The sequence below is a fragment of the Magallana gigas genome, chromosome 10 (genome assembly GCF_963853765.1).
Source record: "Magallana gigas chromosome 10, xbMagGiga1.1, whole genome shotgun sequence".
Lineage (NCBI taxonomy): Eukaryota > Metazoa > Mollusca > Bivalvia > Ostreida > Ostreidae > Magallana > Magallana gigas.
In genome coordinates this window covers 28,075,575-28,101,330 of record NC_088862.1, presented here as the reverse complement: position 1 = coordinate 28,101,330, position 25,756 = coordinate 28,075,575, and the positions used below count along the sequence as shown (strand labels likewise).

The 25,756-nt window shown below is 30.8% G+C and overlaps 2 protein-coding genes and 3 long non-coding RNA genes across 6 annotated transcripts in view; all 5 read right to left on the bottom strand.

Moving 5' to 3' along the window:
- Positions 1-200: 200 nt before the first annotated feature.
- LOC105339294 (uncharacterized) lies at positions 201-5,413 on the bottom strand. The gene is made up of 4 exons (XR_004597509.2): positions 5,222-5,413; positions 5,073-5,134; positions 4,803-4,940; positions 201-3,133 (listed from the first exon to the last, which is right to left on the bottom strand). It is a non-coding gene; the product is annotated as an uncharacterized lncRNA (long non-coding RNA).
- A 601-nt stretch (positions 5,414-6,014) lies between these two features.
- The window catches only part of LOC105339293 (uncharacterized), a 36,373-nt gene continuing 16,631 nt past the window's right edge, over positions 6,015-25,756 (bottom strand). The window contains exons 1-5 of one of the 2 annotated variants that reach the window (XM_066073805.1): positions 10,912-11,054; positions 10,738-10,799; positions 10,478-10,615; positions 10,212-10,292; positions 6,018-7,599 (exon numbers count right to left, since the gene is read on the bottom strand). In XM_066073805.1, coding sequence (XP_065929877.1) covers positions 7,400-7,599; positions 10,212-10,292; positions 10,478-10,615; positions 10,738-10,799; positions 10,912-10,994 — 564 coding nt within the window. In that variant the 5' untranslated portion in view covers positions 10,995-11,054 and the 3' untranslated portion in view covers positions 6,018-7,399. Of the gene's footprint in view, positions 7,600-10,211; positions 10,293-10,477; positions 10,616-10,737; positions 10,800-10,911; positions 11,055-25,756 lie in introns of those variants that run through there. The other variant, XM_066073804.1, reaches the window with a different exon arrangement.
- LOC136272275 (uncharacterized) lies at positions 14,233-14,748 on the bottom strand. Its single transcript, XR_010710231.1, has 3 exons — positions 14,626-14,748; positions 14,488-14,549; positions 14,233-14,347 (listed from the first exon to the last, which is right to left on the bottom strand). It is a non-coding gene; the product is annotated as an uncharacterized lncRNA (long non-coding RNA).
- Positions 16,762-20,898, bottom strand: LOC117683510 (uncharacterized). The gene is made up of 4 exons (XR_010710395.1): positions 19,770-20,898; positions 19,620-19,681; positions 19,372-19,509; positions 16,762-17,502 (listed from the first exon to the last, which is right to left on the bottom strand). It is a non-coding gene; the product is annotated as an uncharacterized lncRNA (long non-coding RNA).
- Positions 21,687-25,527, bottom strand: LOC117683502 (uncharacterized). Its single transcript, XM_066073397.1, has 6 exons — positions 24,080-25,527; positions 23,496-23,603; positions 23,329-23,390; positions 23,089-23,226; positions 22,624-22,707; positions 21,687-22,019 (listed from the first exon to the last, which is right to left on the bottom strand). The coding sequence occupies exons 2-6, from the start codon at positions 23,570-23,572 to the stop codon at positions 21,820-21,822; spliced, it is 561 nt and encodes a 186-aa protein (XP_065929469.1). The 5' UTR covers positions 23,573-23,603; positions 24,080-25,527; the 3' UTR covers positions 21,687-21,819.

Sequence of the window (25,756 nt, the reverse complement as noted above, 5' to 3'; positions counted from 1 at the left end):
AACGATAATAAAGTTCAGTGAATTTGTAATAATGTGGACATGTTTCATGATATACAGTTAATCAATCATACATTCAATTAATTTTCCTCTTGAAGATACTGTAAAAGGCTCTCTGGAAAACGTTTACGCTTGGGAATTAAATAAAATGCCCCTGATTCTTTAGCATACTTGTATGAAATAGAAAAGAACATACATATACATGTATTTTGTGCACGATCCAACTTGTACCCTTGGTAACAACTCAATGTTCCATCTATGCTACAAAGTTGAGAAATACAGTTGTGAGTGATTAAATTAAACACAAATATTCTGAAACAGTAATTGAAAAAAATGTAGTTTTGACTTACTTGCCACATAAATGCAAGGACCCAACTACAAAAATTTGAAACAATATTACAAAAAACAGTGCAAATCGTCATTATATTCGTAGCTGTCGCTGAATATTTCTTTGTGTACATTTTATTCCGCATGAAAGAAAAACTTGTATAAACCTTTCACATTGATTATTATGTTCAATATGTATGTTATTTATCCTTATTCCTTGTCTGTAATATCGACTGAAATGAATTGTTTTGATGTAAATACTTAAATTCGGATATAATTAATGATGATACCAAACAATTAATTTGAAACATGAGTTATGCAATTGCATTGATTAAGCCGAAAAACAAGTAATATCGCTGGAACTTTGAACGACAGAGCACCAAGAGATCTAATAAAACACTCGTTTGAATAACGCTTATGTCAGTATAAAATGAGAAATAAGGGTTTTAATGTGAAGAGTCATTTACTCTATATGTTATAAACGTAATACTATAAGTAATGAAAGAGTAAACATTGTGATTAAAAGTTATCTCGTCGTCTTCAAAATTTTTTTTACATATGTAAGTTAAACACAACAAAATACTTGCTCTATAGTTATGTGTTGGTTGGAGCATATTTCATTAAACTGTTTACTGAATAGAGACTGTTTTTACTTTTTGTGTGATTCGTATTTTAAAGTAATACTTCTAAAGAACAGTTTACCAATAGATGAAATTTATAGTTTAACTCTTCAAGAAAACTGTTTCTGTAGCAATGGAGTGGACGATAGAATAGCTTAAGGTATGATCAAGATCTTTGCCCAATAACGAATGTTTTAATATTTTTCGAAGCAAATTACAAATCTGACAAATTGTGCAGACTTTACGCTTTAAAATAATTTAGTATTTTCTGAAAGTCTTGTGAAAATTTGCACTTACGTGCTTTATTTTAAAAAGACTCATTTACATTGTTACATTTGTTACATTCATTAAAATTAACATTAGTAAAACGATTCAACAGACAAAAACAATATTATAAAAAACCAACATAAAAACAACTAAATGATAAAAAAAATAATGATACATAACACTGTAAAAGGCAACAATTGCCTCCAGAGATTGAAATACTTAGGTGTGTAATGACTGCAATATTAAAAAACATGAACTCTAAAAGTATTATTATTAGCTTCACCAAGATCGATAACTATTTACTAAATGCCACACTTAAACACAAAACATCACATTTAATTAATACAGAAAGATGTTGAAAACAAACCCTACAAAAAAAGTTGTTTTTATGATATGCATAGATAAAAAAAAAAATAATCAATTTAAAATCAGATTACTCAATTTCCTATGTCGGGTTTTTTAGTGGACGAAAGAAGATGTTATTAATCGCATGATTTTCATGGTTCATTTATATATAATCAATTCTTAAACAAGGAACTTAAACAATGATCCATATTGCAGATATATGGTCATACAGCATATCGGAGTGACCTATTTTAACTAGAGACGATTTTAGAATAACAATTTCACTAAACACAATAGTTTTTTTTTTTATTTCGCAAGTTGTAAGATGATTTGTTGCATTGCAAAACAGTAATGGGAAAGTTGTTTAGAATATTTCACTGTTATATATGTCAGCTGTATATTTATACAAAAGAAAAAAAAATGTATTTCATATCAAAAAATAACTGTGTTATCAATTATCATTTTACATTCTAGTTAGAATATTTGGTAATATCATTATATCAGTCTACTTCTATTTAACCTAGACAAAACAGGGAAATGCGTGAACGGGTAACTTAATAATTAAAACAAAATTGACAATTAATAAGTTTTTATTGATTAATAAACTTGGTTTAATTTTGAGGAGTTGATTTTAATCAACTCTCCCATGCAGTTACATGTACTCTGGCAAACCGGAAGTAAAAAAGTGTTTGGACCAAACCACAAATCATCACCGCTGACGAAACGTAGTACTTAAGAATAATCGATAAATTCGATTTCATGTATTTAGAGGCAGTGTGTTCCAGAAATTTTACTCATAAATAACTTTGCTTTGATACACTTGTGCAAAAAAATTTTGGTAACTGACACACTATATACGTAGAGTGTGACAGCGTTATTGTACCTTTGAATATTACACAACGTAACTTACAGTGTATTTTTTGGCTATAGCTCGAAATCCATGTCAGAATAGTCCGATAATTCAAATAAGAAAACAATTTAAATTAATAATGAATCAAGTACAGCTAAGAAAGTACTTGCCATGCGAAACATGTTCCTATCAAAATAAATAATAATCAATTAAATCAACTCCCTTAGTACATCAGTACTTTGTATACCAATTAAATCGCATAATAAAGGAGTATACCGTTTATCAGTTTTTAAGTTATATGAAAAATACAAAAAAACATACACTGGGGTCTCTGTATCACACAAAATAACTGACGGAAAAATGGTTCGACAAATTTTGCACGGTGCTTACGAAGTGAAAGCTGTATTATAATCTCAAAAAAGGTTGTGCAGCAATTAAATCCGGATTATATCTGGACATAACAAACAATTCCGAAAAAATTCAATAGCAGATGCTATTGGAAACTTAATTCATATAATTATAAATGTTTAAGAATATAAAAAGATGTTTTATTTTTAAACTTAGTATTTCTCTAGTAGGTGTGAACACAGATATAGAATTATCAACAGAACAGAAATTGCTGCGAGTCCGATGATGGAGTACACAACACCATTAGTTTTGAATGGTTCCTTTTCTTTTTCAGTGAGCAGTGTCAATTCATCTAAATAGTCAGTGGTGGTTACATTTGCTGTAAAAAAGGTGTTGGATATGATAATATGTATAATAATAGCATTTCTGTTATAAAATGATTAAAATAATGTAATAACATACATGGGAATAGAGAGACAGATACAACTATTTTATTTTATTCCTCTTTGGTGGGTTTTTATACTATTATTGCCTTTATAGAAAATATATCTTAATTCATACAAACTAATCAGTATCAAATTTTGCTGTAAAGGAAAACGATCTGCTCAAAGAACTATATATGATATGAGTTAAATTTTGCCCCCGTTATTTGCCATTTTTTAAAGTGTTTCGGGTACAATAAAATGTTATGTCATTTTTTAGAAGAGTTTATGTAAAATATATTTTTCACATATTAATTTGATTTAATTGCACTTAGTGGCAGTATATGACGTCAGAAGTGACGCTATTTCTATAATTTAATCAAAATTAGTCAAAAATTGACATTTTTCTTATATTTTTATGAATGGGAAATAAAGAGCGCATGCTTGAACAAGAAAAATATTTTTGTCACTTATAAGTCTTGGCTAAATACATCACTGATTAAAGTATTTTGTTTGTTCAAGAATGCGCTCTTTGTTTTCTGAAAGAAAAACTGCTTGAAAACAAGCTGTTTTATGCTAAAAATGCAAAAATGGCGGGAAAAGATTGTCTTTACGATGTAATATTTCTAAATTATGGGCAGTTGAATCAAAATGAACATTATGTAAAAACATCACAAATATATTTACAAATCACAAATATATATTTTAGGGGGCATTTTAGGCCGATATCATATATAGTCCTTTGAATGTACTTACTTTTTTGACTAAATGATTTTCAGATTTGATAAAGTGCAGTGCTGACCAGACCCAACCTAACACCAGAACAGATCCCAACTAAACCCGAAGTTTACTTTCGGGGTTTACTTGGGGTTTAATTTGGGTCAGCTTTTTGAAAATTTGCGTCCACTGGGTTTTTTAGGTCCACTTTGGGTTTCGTTTGGGTTTGTTAGGATTTACTTTAGGGGTCGAGCTTGAACGCACTTAAGTGTAAAGCAGACCCGTCTTTTATCTTATTATCTTGCTGCCTGTAATTCCTGCCCCTTGTATATTTCAAATACACATGTAGTGTCTTCTTTTAAAACTACTTCTGACCATTAATGTAGCTACAATAAACGATTTTTAAATTGCTTAATGATATTGATTTTGTACTTGCTAACTTTGTGTACATTTTTCGTTGTCAATAAAAAATGAAGCTACAATGGGATAATGCGGTAAGCTTTACGGACTTGCAAGTAGTTATGGATGCAACAATCTATTTTTTTATATTTATCAAAAAATACGATTCCTTCTGTCTTAAATGCTGATAGACAATTATGATACCAAGTTCTTTTTTTTCTGTCATTAATTTAAATTAATGATTTAAAAGTAGATGAACATATGAAAAGATAAATCATTTCTTTTGTGTTCCATGCGTACTATGAAGGTATTAATCAATGCAGAAAAACATACACATCCCTCTGAAAAGAGTTACCTGTATTCTGCAAAGCGCGATACCTTCAAAACTTTAATACGACAGATATACACGTGCAATTAAATAATCCTTTGCTTAATGAGGTATATGTTGATATATGTAAAGTTAAAAAATGTGACTACAGTAGGACATAAAAAATAGAAAGAATGTAATACCTTCTTCAGACTTTACACAACCGTAGACATGGTGACAGTTGATTGCAGAACAGTTACAGGTTGACATACAGTTTACTCCATACATAGGAAAACGGCACTTTGAGCTACAGTTACTCCCATAATATCCCTCATCACACGCTAATAAAAAGGATAAAAATGTTAAAGAAAAATAAGTGTATGAATAATATATAAATACAATTTGGTTTGTATCTCTAAATGTAACATTAAAACAAATAGTAAGGACAGCATACTACATGTAATTGTACTTACGTAAACAATTCCCGTGTGCATCATTCCATTTGAATCCAATACAACATTTTTTACCATTTTCTCTTAAATATTAAACTTGAATGTTATACAAACGTTGATGTCCCCCCCAAAATTGCTAAGTTTGAAGCGGCCAAAATAAAATATCTTACCCTGGACACAGATCAGATTGAATTAGAAATATTTGATTTAGCAAAACAAAGCAAAACGTTTGTGTTGCCATTGTTTTGCCGAAGAAAAATTTGTAAAAAAAAACTTCTACTTGTTTAAAATGAAAACTGGAATCTTTTATGTTTATAGTATAAAACCCAATCCTCATTTCCCTTATACTTGTATAACTTTGTGATTTTATAAACATCTCGAGGGGAAAAAGAGCAAATTAATTGTAACATTCCAAAATGGTACTATTGGTATTTTAGTTTGTTTATGTACTTTTATTCATATCAATAAGTATTGTATTTCCTCGTTTGCAATCTTTTAAATTTCCTCTTGTATATTACATTACACATTTAACTTACAAATTTAGATAAACTTTTACTTCCCGTAGTTTCATCGTTGTATCAATATGCAATCAATTTTTGGTTTCGTGTCTCCATACTTTTAAATTTCTTCCACAACAACAAAATAGATTTTATAGATTTCCTGTAAATAAGTTCTATTTTGCCATAACAAATTTAATATCAGATAGCACATAGTCTGATAATATAACTTGATCCTATGTACATGCACTTACCCATTGTCTGTTGCTCATAAGAAGCATTCTTTTTTTAAAAATAAATTTTCAATATGATAGATACAATTCGCAATGAGCATAACAGAGCTTTCTAAAAAGATATACGAGTATTAAAAAATTTACCCTTGTGTGATAAATACTGAAATTTTAGAGTACATTACACAAGTAAACACACGTTTGACAAATTAACACCCTTTATTTCATTACATAACTTAAATATATGTCATATAAGAAATTATGCTTCACTTTACAATATTTGAAATACATTTTTTTTTGTAGTTACATGTAATATGATCTTATGTTTTAGGAAAAGCTATAATAAATCTTATTTCACTTAGTCTGTCATAATTTACAGGATTGACTTTGGTCGTTTAATAAATGAATGATAGCCAAACTGACTTGAAAGGTGACTGAATGGCACAGCTTAGTTATGCAGACACTCTGAAGTAACTTTTAGTGGACTTTCACCTGATTATTAATGTCAGTGCTATATCCGTTTTGAATTTGTGATAATTTGATATTCCTTCTAAAATACTTTTACTTTGATGTAATCACTAACAGATAATGTGAAAACAAAAGTGATCTTAAAAAATGAATTGTCCTACATATGTGAATGTCGACTATTGTCCCAAGGTATACCAAATCTATGCTTTGATTTTTGTCTCTTTATTACTTTAAAAGACAGATTAATAGCAAATGAGTTAAGACTTGACGATAAAGATACATGTACAAATGCAGTCACTGCAGATACCCCTCAGTCATCATCGCGGTCAATTGTCGCTAATCAAATAGCTGTGTGTAAAAAAATCAACTAATATTATGATGAGCACAACAACAATTGCAATCAGTGAAAAAAATAAGAATGATTGTTGACAGATGGTACACATTTTACAAAAAAGGTTTTAGTGTTGTAAATAAATTCGTTGTAATTTGATGATAAATCAACTGTAACATCTATTACACCTGAAAAATTTATTACTAAGCTTAGTAATTTTCTTTAAAACAATAAGTATGGTGTGATATGTTTTGTAATAATGCACAACATGACTATTTTCTTTTCTTTCTGTTTCATCTCGTTGGTACCGTTTCCTTAATATTTTGTCTCGACAGTTAGGTTAACAATTCTGTATATACTTTTCCTGATTAAATATCTTATCAATAATCAAGTAAAACATATAGAATGAACACAATTTCGATATCAGTTCATTATAAAAATCAAAATAATATATGATGATTATTTTTACATTCGACTTTTTTTTAAGTCTAAAAATATGACATGTAATAAGTTGTTTACAATTAATATGTTTCTTCAAATTCAAAAATTTAAACATGAAATCTGATATTAGGAATGTTAATCTTAATGAGCATTATACAAACATTATCAAGCTTTACATTGCAATACAGAATAATAGAAATGGATCAAAATCTTTTTTGTCACTCCGTAGTATTTGTGTCACTTAAAATGATCAGAGAGAGATTATCTTAAGTTGGAATAAAAATAAGTTGAAAAATATTGATACATAAAAGTTGTAAGCATTGGTACATCATTTACAATGTAGCACCATCTTAAAAAAAATAAAAAGCAAAATTCCAGGTATCAAACTGTGCTAGTAAAAATTTTACGCTTCTCTAGTTGACAAGTGTATATATAAGTAATTGTTATCAAAACAGCAGCCACTGAAAGTCCGAAAATAGCATACATTAAACGCTTCGATTGATAATGAGCCGTGTCCTTGGATGTGAGTACGGTCTGCATTATTATCGTTCTGTCTTTAAATAGAGTATCGTTGTGTTTCTCTGAAAATAAATTATATTACTGTATAAATTAAGTATGAAATATATTGCTTATTGAAGTTAAATATGATCCTTTTGATTTGATTATTTTAATAAAAAAATACATTAATATGTATATTTTTGTTCCAAAACATGCTTGGTTTGTGTGTATATCTAATAAACATTTATTAATGATGTGTGTTTTTGGGATGTAAACGTACTAGAAACAACATGTCCAAATTCCAAGTTGATATTTGTATGATTAATATTTTTAAAAAATGCATTTTTCATTTAATTATGGCATATAATGCAATATTACCATTACATACATACAGTCGGTTCAAGCATATCTTTTACAACATACACCATAGCATAGCATTGAAATCTCATAGCATAGCTTTGAAATCTCATAGCATAGCATTGTTATCTCATACCATAGCATATAATCTCATAGAATCGCATTCGTCATATCATACCATAGCATAGCATACAGCATTCTCTTAACTCGGTTTTAAATATTTTCATTTGAAAAAAAAAAAAATTCCATAATAGATTAACGCGGGGGTGTTAAGGAAGCATATGGGCAATTTAGCGTCTTATTTTGACTGTTATATTCAAAATCGTGAAATTAAATAACTATTTTGAATACGATCAAAAACTTTGTATTATCCTTTGAAATAGATGTCAGTGCAATAAAATCGGGTAGTACATTACTGCCACATTGGTGCATGATCACGTGACAACTATAAATAGCTTACGTATATTCCTTAACATAAAATGAGATAGAACAACACTACCCCGCAGTTTCCAAAATAAAATAAACATACTAAGTGAAGGCAAAACATCTCAGTTTAATCAAAACTGCTGCTAGAATCCTATGTTTTTCTTGATTCAATAGTTATTCATCCGGTTCTCGTAAAACCTTCCCAACTTTAATAAAGTTTGTACGGAAAACGGCAGGTTGCATCAAAACAACACACAACATGGGATTCTAGCAGCATTTTTCAATTCAAGCATTGATCAAACTAACGATACATATAAAATTCTAAGTTCAATATATGCGGGGTAGTGTTGTTCTAGTCGGATTTTTATATCGTAAACAACGACAGAGGAAAGCCTGGCCGAGAAATAAAAGCAAATTTACATACCTTTTAGCGAATGATTGATAAAACTATTATCTCTCCCAGTATTCTTATGTTCCATTCTCAATAAATCACACCACAATATTTTATTAGAGTTCTTAGATTAGTTATTTTTTGAATATGTTTACAATGCCTTCCGATCAAATTCACACGACATTCAACTTTTAGTCATGACGTCATCAATGTGTAAATCTACGTAATACAAACTAATTTCTGAAAAAAAAATTGACCTCAGTATTTTTATTTGCTTTTGTTCTACGTTTCGTTGCTTAGATAATTAAATATGTACATAATAACTAAGATTTGTGATTTCACAAAATTACATGTAACTCAGAATCCATATGCTTCCTTAACACCCCCGCGAATTTGTGGTAAACTTTGGCTTCTTATTATTTTACTTCGAAATGTGTGGAACTCCTCTGTGTATGGAGCCGTTTTTGTTCAAATCTCATAGCATACCATAGCATAGCATAGCATACCATATCATTAAGCCCTTCATTTCAATTTCTCATAGCATAGCATACAAATCTCATAGCATAGCATACACATCTCATAGCATATCATTAAAATCGCATACCATAGCATAGCATCAATTTGTAAAAGATATGCATAAAATGACTTTATAAGCACACTCCTGTCTCATGTAAACATACTTTAGAAACAACATGCTTGATGTATTTACAAATGCGTATCTTGTTCGAGGTCATTTCTGTTTTGTTAACAAGTTGAATTTAATAAAAAAATTTAAAGCTGTTTGGCCTTTTTTAATCTCCACATGCCATCATTGTACAACTACGAGTCATATCATAAGAATGGCATGTAGCGTATAGTGATTAAAGGTTTGGACTCATTTTTGATGTCCACTAATTTTTGTTTCGATCTATTTACATGTGTCATATTTTGATTTATGAGGCTGAGTTTTTAAAAGCTCCTATATAAATGGAACGATATTCCAAAGAGTTGATAAACAAATATCTGTGGAAGAGGTACAATAAAAATTATAATAGAAAATATGTCAAAGATAATTTCAATCAAACATTATCATTTTATTTCTGGGAAAAATTCACAGAAACATATATATTGTGGTTTCATCAATATTTGTTGAATTCAAATTTTAGTGGATTTCGTTGTTAAGTTGATCCACACAATTACAAGTTCTTGAAGTGCATTTTCTATTAACATTTGTGTATTGATTGGGTCATTGGCCACGAATTGACTTATCATTGAATTGGTGATTTTCAATTTATCCACGAAAACTGATACCCTTGATTATTAATGAAACCACAGTAGGCCTGATGAAAGGTGTTTTCAAGTAACTGTTAATACCGCACCTTATGTCTACAATAAAGAAATATTGCAGTATTTTGACGATAATAGTCCTTTGTAGTTATTCAACTAGAATACATGTATTAGAAAACAACTAAAACAAAAGTATACCTCCAAAAATTAATTTAAACAAACATTAAATTAAATAATGGTCACATTTTATCTTACCATTAAAGCTGTGATCATAATCATTAAATTCTGGTGTTTTGACGTTGTAGTTTAAACCGATTGTAAAAGTATTTGGTTGTTCTGAAATGATATACAATCAAACACTTTATCATGTATATTTAAGGTAGGAATTATTTTGTGTTAACTCTCAGCCTAAAAAAAACTCAAAATAATAATGAAAGTTATTTAAACAGCATAATATTTTTCTTTGATAAAGACAATTTGCGAATTGTTTTAAATAAAAATTACTTTCTTAGAAAAAATACCTTCTGTTAATTGCCTACATCCGCTGATGTAATCACAGTCTTTGTCGGAACAGTTGCATTGCGACTGACATCCCAATCCAAAAAATAGGGGTGGGCATTTGGCGTCACAATTCTTACCATGATATCCCTTTTTACAAGCTTAAAATGTTTAACATAAAAGTATTGATCTAAATGTATGATAATTTTTTTTTTCAAAATTTCATGAAATAAAGACATTTAAGTTACATCTACAGTATATGTAACAAGAATGTAACACATACGTATACACATTGATTGGTTCTGATCCCACTCGTAACCGAAACAACACATCGTTCCGTTCAGTCTACAATATATGTATTTAAACATCTCTATCTATTCACCAGTGTAAGTGTTTTTGAATTCATATTCAATATTTCCATTAAAAGGAGGTAAAATCCTACTACAATACTACTCACCCTTGACAAATCTGCATATGTGCAACTTCAAAACTGTCCAGCAATAGCATTATTACAAAGTCAATCCTCACGTTATATTTCATGTTTTCTGATTCTATGTCTAGAGTTGCTAAGACAGATATAACTTAATGTACACTCTGATATTTTTCTTCCTTCTATACATGTTAATGAGGAACTTATATATTTTGACAAACATATTATAAGAGGAAATATAATTTGATTTCAATAAGATACATCCTGTATATATTTAAATTTGGATCTTGATGCTAAATTGCAGACATGATAATGATTGCATAATATCTACACTGCGTTCCATGTTTTATAGAGTCTCCTCTTTCAGGCGTGTTTTAAAGAAGTACATACATCGTTTTTAGCAATTTTAACAGGTTAAACATGTAAGAAAGAAAAACAGCAGCAAAGGTAAAAAAGTAATGAAGGTGTAAAAAAAAAGGTGTCTGGGTAATATACATGTACGGCAAACATAGAGAAAGCTTCAAGACAGAAAACATGATGCAAGAGGTTTTTTTTCAGCGCTTATCAGTATATACCTTATCATTTTGATATAGCAAATGAATGTTTTCATTGTGCGGATACATGTATTCAGAATATCATATCTTTATTTATGAAAAAATCTTTTTCATCATATCTTTTATTTATGAAAATCCATGTCTCCAAATACATGTATAAGGACATCGACCTCAGCACATATACATTTTTATATTCAGTACGTCATTCTGTGCTTAGATTAAGTGCTAATCGAATAAGACGAAGCCCAATCACGATTTTTTGATTCTCCGATCTTTATTGTGATTGCTATACATGTTAAGCTATTTGTTTTAAAGATTGTTTTTTTGTTGTTAAACTCTTTTCTTCATTCCTGCGAAACCACATGAAAATTTTGTTTTAGGTTATCTGTCCACTAAACATCATTTTGTTTTTCAAAGATTGTAAATTCTTGTGATTTAATTAAGCGTAAGTTTTGTTCTTCAAACCGGATGCACAACAAATGAATCCGGATAATATCTGCACACAACAAACAATTCCAGAATGATCCCAGAACAGATACTACCGGAAACATAAATCATACAAATACGTCAAAAAGGAGATCATGTTTTGCACATAGCATTTCTTTAGTATGTGTGTACAAAGATATAAAGTTATAAATAGAAAAAAGCGGCTGCAAATCCGATTATTGAGTACACAACACCATGAATTTTGAATGGTTCCTCTTCTCTTATTCTGATAACCGTCACAAATCCATCTATATCGTCAATGAGGGTGCCATTTGCTTTTAAAACGAGTGTTAGATATGATGTTACATATTTAAAGTACATTAATTTTGGGTTTATACAAACTGACAGGTAAAACCCCTGTCACACCGGAGCTGCGTCCTCACGGCGATCCCGCTGCGTCCTTCAATAATGTAAAACGCCAAGGTAAACGCAGTAGAGTCTCCTACAGCGCCGTAAGAATGCAACAGCATTTTCGTCCGTCGCGGTGGGATCGCCTTGAACATTGAAGAACGCCATGCGACGGCGCGCACTTTGAACATGCACAAAGTACGCGCCGTGGCTCGGCGTTCTGATAAACACGCCGTAGAAGCGTAGTGAGATCGCCGTGACAACGCCGTAAGATCTCCAACAGTGCCACGAGAGCTCCGTCGGCGCGCTCAAGGAACGCAGCTAATCGCAGTGTAGACGCAGTGATAAGTCAATTGCGCTTTCAAAGAAACCTCACGGAGTCCTTTGAGATCCAACTGCGTCTCTATCGCGCTCTCGCTGCGCTCTCACTGCGCATCCACAGCGTTTGAACAAGCTGTTTTCCATTTGGATGCGTTCACATAGCGACCCAAAGAGATGTTGCTGCGTTCATCGCGCTCTCGTGACATTTCTTCTGCGTCTTTACCGCGGTCCCACGGCGTTTCTACTTCGTTGTCATCAAGACCACGAAAACTAAAAATAATTGCTGTTGTACAATAGCAAGCGATGTAATAAATATCAAACTGGATGTAGATGACTATTTAAAAAGTAGAATTTACTAATATTCCAAGACCTATCAATGGACGTAGATGCAATTAATGCCATATACATTTGTAGTTATGATGTTTTCAAATCTTTTCTATGTTTTCTAACAACGAATAACGGATCTTTCTTGTAGACCAGACTACTGAGAGTTTAATCCTAGTCCTTCACAAATTGTTTAAAAGTAACTTTGTTTCAATTACAATGTACCTTTTCACAAAATCAAAACAATGTTTTAATCATTTGCTTACTAGTTGTAAATTCTTGTTTGTTTACCACTTCCCATTCAATTGTACAACATATTAACCTACCAAGAAGTAAAGAACGTCTTGTGCACGCAGTCAGCATGCAGAGTACGCCGTGGACGCGCGGTAAAATCTCCTAGCACGCCATGAGCGCGCGGCGGAGACTCAGTGAGAGGGCAGTTAATCGCCAAGTAGAACTCCGTGGAAACGCAGTTACACGCAGTGTGAGCTCCGTAAGAACGCCTCGGTCGCCGTCAGGACGCCGTGACAACTCCACTTGTAAATTTTTCAAATAAAACTGTACATTTTTTCTTAATTTTCCTTGCGATCCTACAGCGATTCAATGAATTTTACAACGCCGTAAACACGCCGCGGGGACGCGGTTGGTGTGACAGGGCCTTAAACGACATAAATAACGTAAACAAACCGAAGGCTTTGTTTATCTAAATTATTGTCAACTTAAAGAATTTAGCCATAACTGAAAAAATGTTAAATTTGTGTGTATTTTTTATCGGTCGAAAATAAAGCTAAGATAATACAATTGTTATAGACTTTGCACATATTAAAAGACTGAACCTAGAATTGCCAGTAGTCGTAGATATTAGGGTGTTTATCATATTTATAAAAAAAAAATGTAATATTTTTCCTCTGTGATGCTGATCAACAATAATTACAAATGCACTTGTCTTTTATGGATGCTTGTATTTGACCAAACGATTTTTAAAACCTAAGTTATACGTATAAAAAGGAAAGTGTTTTCTTTTGTGTTTAATACGGTGTAAGAACGCAACAATCATTGCAAAAATACACATCTCACTAAGTTAGCTAGTTTTAATTTTCAGCAATAAACGCCAAAGCGTTATCAACAGCAGATATATTATACACGGATGTCAGTGTTTTTGTTTTAAAACTTCAGACAAAGACAAGTATCATGTTTTATAAAGTGAAATTTTAAGACGTGAGGTAAATTTAAGTAAAATGCAAAGATTTATATTCTGTACCAAATGAGAAAAGTAAAAACGGAATTTATACCTTCATTAGACTTTAAACAATCGTACACACGATCACAGTCGTTCTCAGAGCAGTTACGGTTTGACATACAGTTCATTCCATACAGAGGAAATATGCAATCCGAGCTACAGTTAATTCCATAATATCCGCTAACACATGCTGGTGATGTAATAAAATGTTTAGTTAAAACATCATTGTAATAGTAACGAATGAATGAAACACTCATTCGTTAAATATAACTTTTAACCAAAACAAATATAATTTAAAGAAGAAAAAAAAAGAAAAATTATTATACTTACGTAAACATATCTTTTGTGTATCGTTCCATCTAAATCCAACACAGCAATGTTTTCCGGATTCACTTTAATATTGAACGTATAAGTAAAAAAATCCGTTTAATTATAAAAGACAATTACAATAACAAAGAAAAATCTTACCCAAGACAAATTTCAGACTGAAAGAGAGAAATCTGAACCAGCAAAACAAAGCAAAGCAAATGTTTTGTCATTATTTCAACGCAAACGATGGCAAAGACAATACACGACTTGTTCTTATTTTGAATGAAATTAAAAATGTTTATATTATTTAACTTAATACATATAATTGAGTACAGTTGTTTATAAAATATAAAGTATCGTGATAAGGAAAACATAATACCCATTAAATGCCTTTTAAACATTTTGATTCATTACTATTGATATTTTAGGTTTTTCCTTCAATTTTTAATATTTGAAACCAAACTACATTTCCCCGTTTAAAATCTTTCATCTTTTCAAAGCAAAACAAAACAACCCAACCCCCCAACCCCCCGAAAAAAAAACAAAAAAAACAACAAACCAAGAACCCCCCCCCAAAAAAAAAAAAAACCAAAAAAAAAAACAAACGAATGATGTTCGGTTAAATTTTCATGACCGTTATACTAAGATTGTTTCTATTCCACTTATCTCAGGCTTAAAAGCCAGTGCGTGGGATAAAAGAATGAGATTAAACTACAGATTCTTCAGGAAAAAAAAAATGATGGCTGCAATGGTAGCATTCCTACTAGCTCTTGTAGTGCTAAGCCCCAAAAGACTGGCCTTTTCATCATACAACATACAGTTGCTCACTCCTCCATGGCACCTGACCCTACCCCTAAATTAGAGGTCCATGTTTGCTCTGCTCTTATTTTTTCTTTTTTGTTTGGACTTTTGATGTCGAACATTGTTCGTTTTTACCACATGTCCTGTACATGTAATTAACGGATCTGTAAACTTTGAAGACTCAACTTGAGTATTGCACAAGCTTTGGTAAGAACCAAAAAATCTACTACGCCCCAGTGCCATTCTCCTTTTGTACAAAAAAAAGAAGTTTATGTTTGACTTCAAAGTTATCCCGGGCTATATTTTCCGCGGTAAATTTAGATGTTAGTCGTCCAACATCTGTTCTACGTGATACGTGTAAAAACTACTCGCTTGATATAATTATATTTTTAAAAATGTATAATTCCTTCTAGCTATAGTGTGCATATCTTACAAGTGTGAAAAATATGCATGCTGTCCTTTATTCCATAACTTTACTATATCTTGTATAAGAAGACTTACTTCACTGACAATATTCATTTGGTAATTCTTGTTGTGTAGGCAATGATATTTCTGAAGGCAAGTGCATTACACAATATAAGACTTGATTTGTAACATTCATAGACACAATGCATACTATATATGTAATAAAAGACCAAAAAAAATAATCTGAATAGTTTTCCTTCATATATTTCATATCTTTAAAAAGTGCTAGTTTTTATAGAGTTAGCGTATACATGTTCTTGTATGTTATCCTCGATAGAGGCGATAAAGAAAGACATGTATTTGATTGATAAAAATTATTAAGTTATCAAAAGGTTACGACCAATCTCTTAAATTGGATATAATTATCTGTTGTGGATATACAGTACCGATCAGACCCAACTTAACAGAAAGTAAACCCTTGGTTTACTTTCTGGGTTTACTCCGCGTTTACTAGAGTGGACCCAATGTAAACCCAAAGTAAACCCAGAGTGGAAACAGAGAGTACACCCAGTCAGAAGTATACCCCTTAAACAGACGCTAACTGTGTATTCGGAGTATACAAGGGGCAGAAATTACAGGTAGTAGGATGATTACATAAAAGACGGGTCTGCTTCACACTTAAGTGCGTACAGTTGACCTCAAAAGCAATATCCTAGTAAACCCAAAGTAAACCCCGACTAAACCCAAAGTAAACCCTGAGTGGACCCAAATTTTCAAAAAATAAACCTAGAGTAAACCCAAAGTAAACCCTAAAAGTAAACCCGGGGTTTAGTTGGGGTTTACTCTGGTGTTAGATTGGGTCTGATCGGTATTATACATGTTATACCCTTTATGAAATATAAATGCAAACAAATAAATTTTTTGATCTTCTTATTTCCAGAATAAATATGCATAAACTCGAATCAAATGCGTCGACAATGAGTTAGTTTTTTTTAATCCAGAAGTTTGTCAAATTGATCACCAAGAAGTTTGAAATATACATATATAGCTATATACCTATATTTAGGTATCAATTTACGGATAGTAAGCTACAACAACAAGACTTATTTTCTTAAAGTTGTGACATTGCATTTAATCATAGACAGAATTGACTTCTCTTGCAAAACTAAAAAAAAAATATTGCATGTAATTTCACTTTTCAATTTATATCCAATTTGGGATTTTATATCCATAACAAGTGACTGTGGTATCCTTGTAGTTTGAGAGAGATAAATTCGTGGATTGTGGATTCTTTTGTTATTCCTTAGGAATCCGATGTTATTTCGTGGATGCATTGGTTTTTGGTTTCAGTAAGATAACTAAAAACTCTTTTAAAGTTTGTTTTCCTCGGAGATGTAAGTTCGTTGAGTAGGGCTATTCACAAATACAACAAAAACTGAGCCACCATGAATTCTAACGATTCCACAGTAATATAATCCATGGTTGATGGTCATTTACAAGTCTACGTGCCATTTTTTCTCGATTATCTCTCCTCCCTCGTCCCTGGGTAGGACGTTATTGAAGTTAAGTAAGTTAAAATTACGGAATAGCTTGACTATGAAGATAAAAATATTATAGTTGGTCACAAATTAGCGACAACTCGTCGCTTTTCAAATAGCTGAGTGTTAAGGAAAATAACAAATATGATGATTAGCACTGCAATAACTACAATCATTGAAAATAAAAAGAAACGATTGTTGGCAGATGGTTCACGTTTTGGAGTAATGTTTGGAATATTGGAGACTGATTTGTTGAATCTTGATGATTTGTCTGTTGTATGATATAACAAATCTACAAAAATGAAAGGAAAATTGTATTTAGGTTTTGTTATCATTACATATATTGTATAGACATTGTTTTATAAAGAACATGACTGGTTCAATAAATTACAATCCAGCATTACATTACATTATTTGCGTCTCTTTCATACTTTATTTGTCACAGTGTTTGGAATTAAAGAAAAGCAGCATGTGTTGTTTTAGACAATTGTATTGTTAAGTTAACTTACGAAACTTTGCAAAATGATGATCTCTTTTTCCTTTCAATCGTAACTATAAAAATGTAAGAAGTTAAAGTGTATTTTACATTTAACTATCAAAACTGGTACCTGTATATTATTTGCGATCAATAAAACATGATTTCATACATGATGAAAATGTATTGTAAAAATTGAATATTTTCTTCTAACATTTCTGCTAATTTCTTTGTGTACGTGATTTATTTCACATCGAATAATGCGTGGAATTTTACGAAAATATTCTTTGTAATCTTTATTTCAGATTGAGTGTCTAGTACGTTTACGTATTTTATAGTAGAGTCATTATTTAAATTACAAAGGACTATGTGCGGTATCATGCATTTTTTGCCCCCCAATATTAAAGTTTCATAACGAGCTTTAAAAACAAGGAGGAAGATAGTTGAAATCATATTGAAAATAAGGGTGTAAAAGGTTATCACAACACTGACGTCATAATGTAGAAATGACGTCATGAAGATGCCTTATTTTGATAAATTGATGTTTTGTAGCAAAAAGTGGGTGTTTTCCGATGGTTTTCCGACTTGCTCAAGTACCGGTTTTTAGCATAAGGTGTATATTTATCTGGAGATAAACATATGTTAAAATCGTACTTGAGCAGATCTGCGCTCTATATATCTGAATGCAAAATATAAAGCAAAAATGAGAAAATTTTCATTTGTTTGAAAATTTGCGGGAATTAGGTCATTTGGGTGACGTCATAGAAAAACAGCGAATGAGCAATGATGACTAAATCAAGATTAAAGATAGGCGTCCACTGTACAATTATTTATGACGATTTGATCTTAGAACGATACTATTTAGATATTGGTTAAAATTGGGGGCAGATATTTGACCATACCCCACATAGTCCTTTAGTTTAATTTCACGCTCTTAATAAATGTTTAATGACTTCATTTTTTTCGTAACACACAAACTCTCTCTCTCTCTCTCTCTCTCTCTCTCTCTCTCTCTCTCTCTCTCTCTCTCTCTCTCTCTCTCTCTCTCTCTCTCTCTCTCTGATAGTGTTCTGAAAAGTTACATAGTACAATAAGGGTTGTAACATCAATAGCGATATCCATCCTTTTTTACAATTATTAACTGGGTACGAAGATAACATTTGTTGGACTTTTAGACAGAAATGTTGGCTTCGGCCTTTAACGACTGGGAACAATTTTACAGCATTGATGTATGAAGGTCCCATACATCATAAAATGTAATCCCATTCATCAACGTTTTGGTATATTTTCACCCCAAATGCAAGTATGATATAAGTAGCAAACTGCTGTTAAAGTCCAAGTGTGATCCCTTCTATTTCTTACGGAAACTTATTGTAATTCATAGTAATGAAAAAAAGTAAAACCTTGATAGATCTAAAATCTACTCGTCCTGTTTATTGATTGGTCAAAGCCTACACCAACCTAAAACAACCACGGACTGTGCAAAATAATCATGATGATATCATACTCAAATTGTCAAAATATGATATGTTTGTTTTTTAAGCAAATGAGCCGAGGTTAATGTACACTAACAATAATTAGGTTAATAACATTTTGAAGATATTGAACAAAGAGAAATTTGTTCTGGGAAGAAAACATTACCAAATGAGATGAAAAGATTGTCAATGAAAACATTTTAATAGATACCTCCAGCATGATATTTACATCCGGTGACATAATTACAGTCTTCATCAGTACAACTACATGTCGACTGACAGTTCAGTCCATATGAAGGTAAAGGACATGCAATTGAACAGTGTATTCCTGTATATCCTTCTTTACAATCTGAAAAAAACCCGTAGAAGTTCATTAAGTGTGTGTTTGAATAGAATAAAATGGTAATATATAACTAAAGATACTTATTATTATCACATGCATATTGCATTGGCACTTACTTATGCACTGTTCTTTCAAGGAATCCCACATGTACCCAGAGCAACATCTGGTTCCATTTATGCTACAATAATGACACAGTCAACATTATATACAAATATACATATTATAAATGTTTTCGTGAATTTTTTGTTTTAATTAATAACTTCTACCTATCACAGTTGTTTGTCGAGTTATTTCCAAATAGTCCCAGAACTGTCACTGTTGCAATGCACAACGTCAATAAAGTTTCCATTTTAACTTTTTCTTGTGGTTTCAAAAAGATTGAGTTCCTTGAGGCATTGGTTTAATTATTTTGATTTAATGTGTCCGTTTCCTTGTATACAATTTAAAAAAAATGACTTTGTTATTATCAAAATAAGGAAATGAGAATTCAGTTAAATAGATGTATTCATTGATAATGATTATAATATATCAACATCATAATAATTTACACCAGATTTCATAGATAGCAAACGTGATAATTGCAATTTATAAAAGAACTAAGGATTCGCTTAATCAAGATTATGTAATAGTAAAAAATATAATTCCCTTCCTACTACCCAAAAAAATAAGTACAGTATGACCTACATAAGCATAAAACGTGCATTGTTTTAAATATAATTGATGAATTTGCCTGGTGTCTATAGTCTTGTGAACATTTGTGTTTAAGGTATAAAAAAAGTCGAAAACCAAATTCCATCTACTATTTTCAATGTCGACAAATACACGAACATCTGCCTTAACCTTAGAAAGAAGAAATGTTTAATGTTCATTAGATTTGTATATAGGTATTTAGAAGTCTCTTCTTCTGCTAGTTTTTCTTGGCACGGTAGTGATTTAGTCGGATAAATGGTCAATATATGGCTTGGTATTTAAAACGGGATATTGACGTAAAGAATTGTTGATAGTGACATGCATCAATCTTTGCACGTCATATGTATCAATCAATCCATTATTTTAAAATGTGTTAAATTGTTTTCAATATGTTAACAAATACATGCATTATACTTATCAATTTATATCGATTAATTTTTATTAATATCTAAATTAGTTGACTACATTCCGTAATTAGTTCTGAAATCTGAAAATTGGTTTTGTAAATACTCATGACCTAATAATATCTTAATTACAATATGGTACAAAAATTGGTACATGTATAATGTACTATAAATCTTTTATAGACTTACGACCTCACAAATGAAACGTATATCAGGGTTTTGACTATTACTTATTAGGTTAGTTACTGACTCACTACGGAAATATGTCCGTAGTGAGTCAGTAACTAACCTTATAAGTGTTTTGTTTTCCAAAGGACTATCAAGCGACATATTTATTCACAAATAGCGATAATCTTCGCAAAGCCATTCACAAGATGCTTAATATCTCGTTCAATCTTACTCATTTAAACTCTTCAACATTTTCAATTTCACTTTTCAAATACTCTTTAAATTGTTTTGCTTCACCCATGTTTACTTACAATGGTTTGTTGCTATTCGATTTTAAATATTTTCTCCCTTTCCTTTGCAGCGATTTGAGCAAATTTTGAGCAAAGTTCTGCTCCAGACAAAACAATGTGACGTCAATATTCTTAGGGCAACTACTCTAATTTTTTAGAATTTCAAAGGGCAACTACTCCAAACACTTTAAGAACTTACGGCAGGCGGTTTATGTATTAAATTCTATGAAATGTCAAAATGAGTAACCGAAGCGTCGGCCAATGACGGCCATATTGCCTAATATTATTTCTCACCGAACAAATAAAGAGATATATGAGGCAATCAAGTGCTATGTGTAAACCAATGAAAGTGAGACATTTCAGTCCAAGGGAAAACAATATAAGATATGGGATGGATTTATGATAGCAATTTTATCTACCACGCGCTTCTGTGGAAATATTGGTACTATATGTAGCTAAAGGACGATATTTCTATTACTATTAAACTGATTGCGTAACTGTTCCGCTACAATAGGTCGTGTGAGAATTACTAATATTTACGTTCTTGATAAAACATCTCCTTGGTTTGTGATTCAATTGCAACAGAAAACACAATATAGAAACAATTAATTATAGAAATTCAAATTAATAAAATACAGGAATTATGCTTTATTTTAAAGTTATGCCTGAAAGATCAATAAGCTAATTTTAGCGTCAATCATCATCATAAAAATAAATGGATTTATAACACAATACATGTACAAACTTTAATTTCATTGCATAAATTAAACTGAGTAAGTGTGTAATCTACGCTTCTCTACTCTCCATGTGTATATGTATAATACAGTTATTATAACAGCTGTCACTGAAAGTCCGACTATTGGATAAATTAAACTATTTGCTTCATAAGGTGCTGTCTCCGTGGTTTTGAGATCCATCTGTAAATCTTTTGCACCGCCTTTAACTACGGTTACGTTGAAACTCTCTGTAAAATAAATCTTACATCAGTATATTTGATGTTAAACATTTAATGTTATACAAATCAAGAAAACATGTTTAACAATATGCTAAAGTATGGGCCAAAATTATGTAATAGTATCTTATGCGAAACACAAAATTCTGATTGTCGTTGGATATTTTGATAAGAAATACTTACTAGATAAAGGGAACAGAAGTTAACATACCTGCTACGTCCGGACTCTTTTTTTTTCAAAAAGAACTTTTTTTACAATATGCTTGTTTTTATTTTAATCTGTGAAATCAGACGTTTATATATACATCTGTTCAAGTATAACTTGTACACATTTTGAGATTATTTTCCTGTGCTTTTTTTAATCCTTTTTATTTCAAATTTTGCAAATAAAAAAAAACAAACTATTAATCAGTAAGTGTTAATTTTATCGAACATATGTTTGTTTATCTAAATACGTTTTATGATTGCAATTAAGATTTTGATATTATGATAAAGGTTTGTTTTGTTATTAAGACGTTAGTCCAACCCTTTCGTCTAAAATAATAACAAAATATGAAGAAAACAATATCAATACAAGATAAAGATTACATTAGATGTTAGAGGGATTTCAATTTACTTTTATGATTGCCAATGGTATATTGTGTTGTTATGATAGCTATGAAGTTGAACTCCCTGTATCTAGACGAAGAAGGTGGATGTTCTAGGGGAAAAAAATGAAAACAGTAAGAAAGATATAGATAACAATGTATTGGTGTATTGAATAAAACAATCATGTCTGTGTTATGAAATTGTCCATATAATATTAATGAAAAGATTATAAAATGTGTTTTTGTCCTTTTTTTCATTAACCAGTCCAAAATTGGCACAGAAACACACACCTTGTTTGGTACATGTATTATGATCTTGATTTCAAAACCTCTAAATCGAAAAAAAATTGAACGTTATTGGTTTCCATTCATTGCATGTTTCCTAGAAATGTAACATTTTGAAATTATGTATGTTTATAAAATCCCAGTCAGAAGATAAATTAACATATATTTGGATTGGTACAATCAGTCATACATAAAACATACACATCTACCTTTTGTTGAATGTGTACATCCGTTGACATTATCACAGATTTTCTCCAAACAATTACATTTTGACTGGCAGTCCAATCCATAATAAGGGAAAGGGCATCTTATGGCACAGTTTATTCCAACATATCCTATGTTACAACCTAAGGAACATTGTATAAGATAGAAGTAACTATAAAACAATTTCATTTAATAATGTGTTTTATATATTGGTATTAATCTGTATAAATGGTAGTATAACATACGTGTACACATTGCTTGATCCTGGTCCCACTTGTATCCAGAACAACACAGTGTTCCATTTATTCTACAATATTCGTACATTTCTCTATTTATAGAATCAACATTTGTAAAACTTAATTGAAAAATTAAAAGAAATTGCGTTAGTAACACAATGTACAAATTAACCTACCCTTTACACAGGTCCAGGCATGCATACTCATACATGAACACACAATGCAACATAACTACAACATTGATTGTTTTCATTTTTTCTGTTATATTTTCTGATCCCGAGACTCTAAAAAATATGTTTAAATTATCTAGTCGTATTAACATACAACGAATTCCCCTCTAAATATTAAATAGAATGACAGCGATATGGGGAATTGCAAGTTTTAATTAAAATTGTAATAAAGAGGAAATAAAACATTGTTTTCACCCAATGCATCCTGTATCTATATTGATGATATCAATAATACTGTCTGAAAAATATAATATTTTGCTTACATATTTTTGACTGCCATTTACATGCTTGTGAAAATCCTGATCAGTAAAATTTTCAAACGCAACCACTGTTATCTTTATGTGAGAAGAAGAAGAAGAAGAAGAAGAAGAAGAAGAAGAAGAAGAAGAAGAAGAAGAAGAAGAAGAAGAAGAAGAAGAAGAAGAAGAAGAAGAAGAAGAAGAAGAAGAAGAAGAAAAAAGAGAGAGGAGAGAGGAAGAGACAGAGGAGATAGATAGAGGAAGGGAGATTGACATGACTAATATACGTACATGTTACACGAGAGTTACACATTTTTATTCAATTGCATCACCTGGCATAAAATATATTGAAAACAAAAGTCTAATCGTTTGGACAACCATGTATGCAAAAAAAAAACCCATAACGATTTGCAATAAACTGATGATGCAAACATCAGGAAACCCTTGATGTTGCACATGTAAGTAATTTATAAAAAAAAACCCATTTACAACGTACATTTACATCTGTTTTGTGCAAGGTCTGTCTCACCCTAACCCTAATCTAAACCATGGTACATGTAGCAGGATTTACCCTCATATTCAAACATAAATTAAGCTATAACGGAGAGACTTTGTGTTTCAAAATTTTTTAACAATTTTTGATATAATCAATATGAATATTTTATTTATTCACCCTAAAATATATATTCACTTCAAGCATGTCCATCAAATCACAGATTCAATTCAAAACGACGATATTTTCTATTGCATCTAAATTTTGTTATACATGTACAGTGTATGTACAAGAGTTTGAATTACTTTTCAAAATTGTGGAATTGATTTTCTTTCTTTAAATCATATTCCGGTCTCTGACAACGTTTCTTTTAAATGAGTATCAGAGTTACCTGTATTAAATGACTTTTATGGCTATTTAATACGATTGACAAGTGCTTTTTTCTCTTAAAACGTTTTTTTTTTTACAGATGTCCCGAACAAATGACATAACATTGTGAAACATTGAGTTGCACTGTATCACTAAAGATACTATAAAACAAACTAACAATGTATCATAAATGTATCATAAATGTAGCATAAAATGAAAAAAAAAGTTGATGAAAAGAGAATTTTGAATACTTCTTACAGTAATAGTGAAAGTTATGTCGATATGTATGTCGTGTGATTAAAGTATACCTACTTAACTGTATTTTTTAGAATCAAGACTTGTAATATATGATCGGTTTATTATGATATATATATTTGACTTGACCATGTTATATTTATAAGATATCAAATACAACAGCATAGCAAGTCAAAAAGTGATACCTTTTTTGGAAACGGTTAGAACTTGTATTCATTTATCATTTGTTCACCTGTTTTTAATTGAGCAATCCGTTTGGTATGTTTTATTCTTTTATTATTAATAAGAAGCTTCAGATTGTTAATTACATACTGGCATTGCAGATATAAAAATTGGAAGTTTAATCTTATTCTAATTTGTTCAAAAATATCTTGGAACATACCGATACTTCCTGTTTTTCTGTGCGTGTTCAAATGAGTGGCAAATACACTAAAATGGCATATATTTGTAATGCGGGAGATTGGTTTGTGTGAATTTTAGTTTGATTGAAGATGCAAATTATTTTTATTTCAATGCATTTTGCGTAAACTACCATTTTGTTTTAAAAAACAATGATATCCCTTTTTTTTTTGCTTTAGCATGAAAAACGAAGAACACGAGAATGTATAACAATCTACACGCAGTTAAGCATTTTGACCTAAACAAGATTTTTAATATTAGTTAAATGTACATGTAATACACGATTAAAGCAATATGAGCTGTATTTTTTGAAATTTATTTTGCTGCAATAAATTATAACCTGCTACATGTAGTATGATAAGTCTGCATGTAACTTAAACTTTTATGATATTCAAGACTTTTATAAATCATTAATTTTTGTGAAAAGGGAGATTTCTCCTCTTAGGAACATA

Coding starts and splice junctions, on each gene's coding strand:
- LOC117683502 (XM_066073397.1), bottom strand. CDS start 23,572: ATGAAAACAATCAATGTTGTAGTTATGTTGCATTGTGTGTTCATGTAT. Junction 23,391..23,495: donor TGCCTGGACCTGTGTAAAGG/GTAGGTTAATTT, acceptor CGAATATTGTAG/AATAAATGGAACACTGTGTT. Junction 22,708..23,088: donor ATGTACACATTCAACAAAAG/GTAGATGTGTAT, acceptor TTTTTCCCCTAG/AACATCCACCTTCTTCGTCT.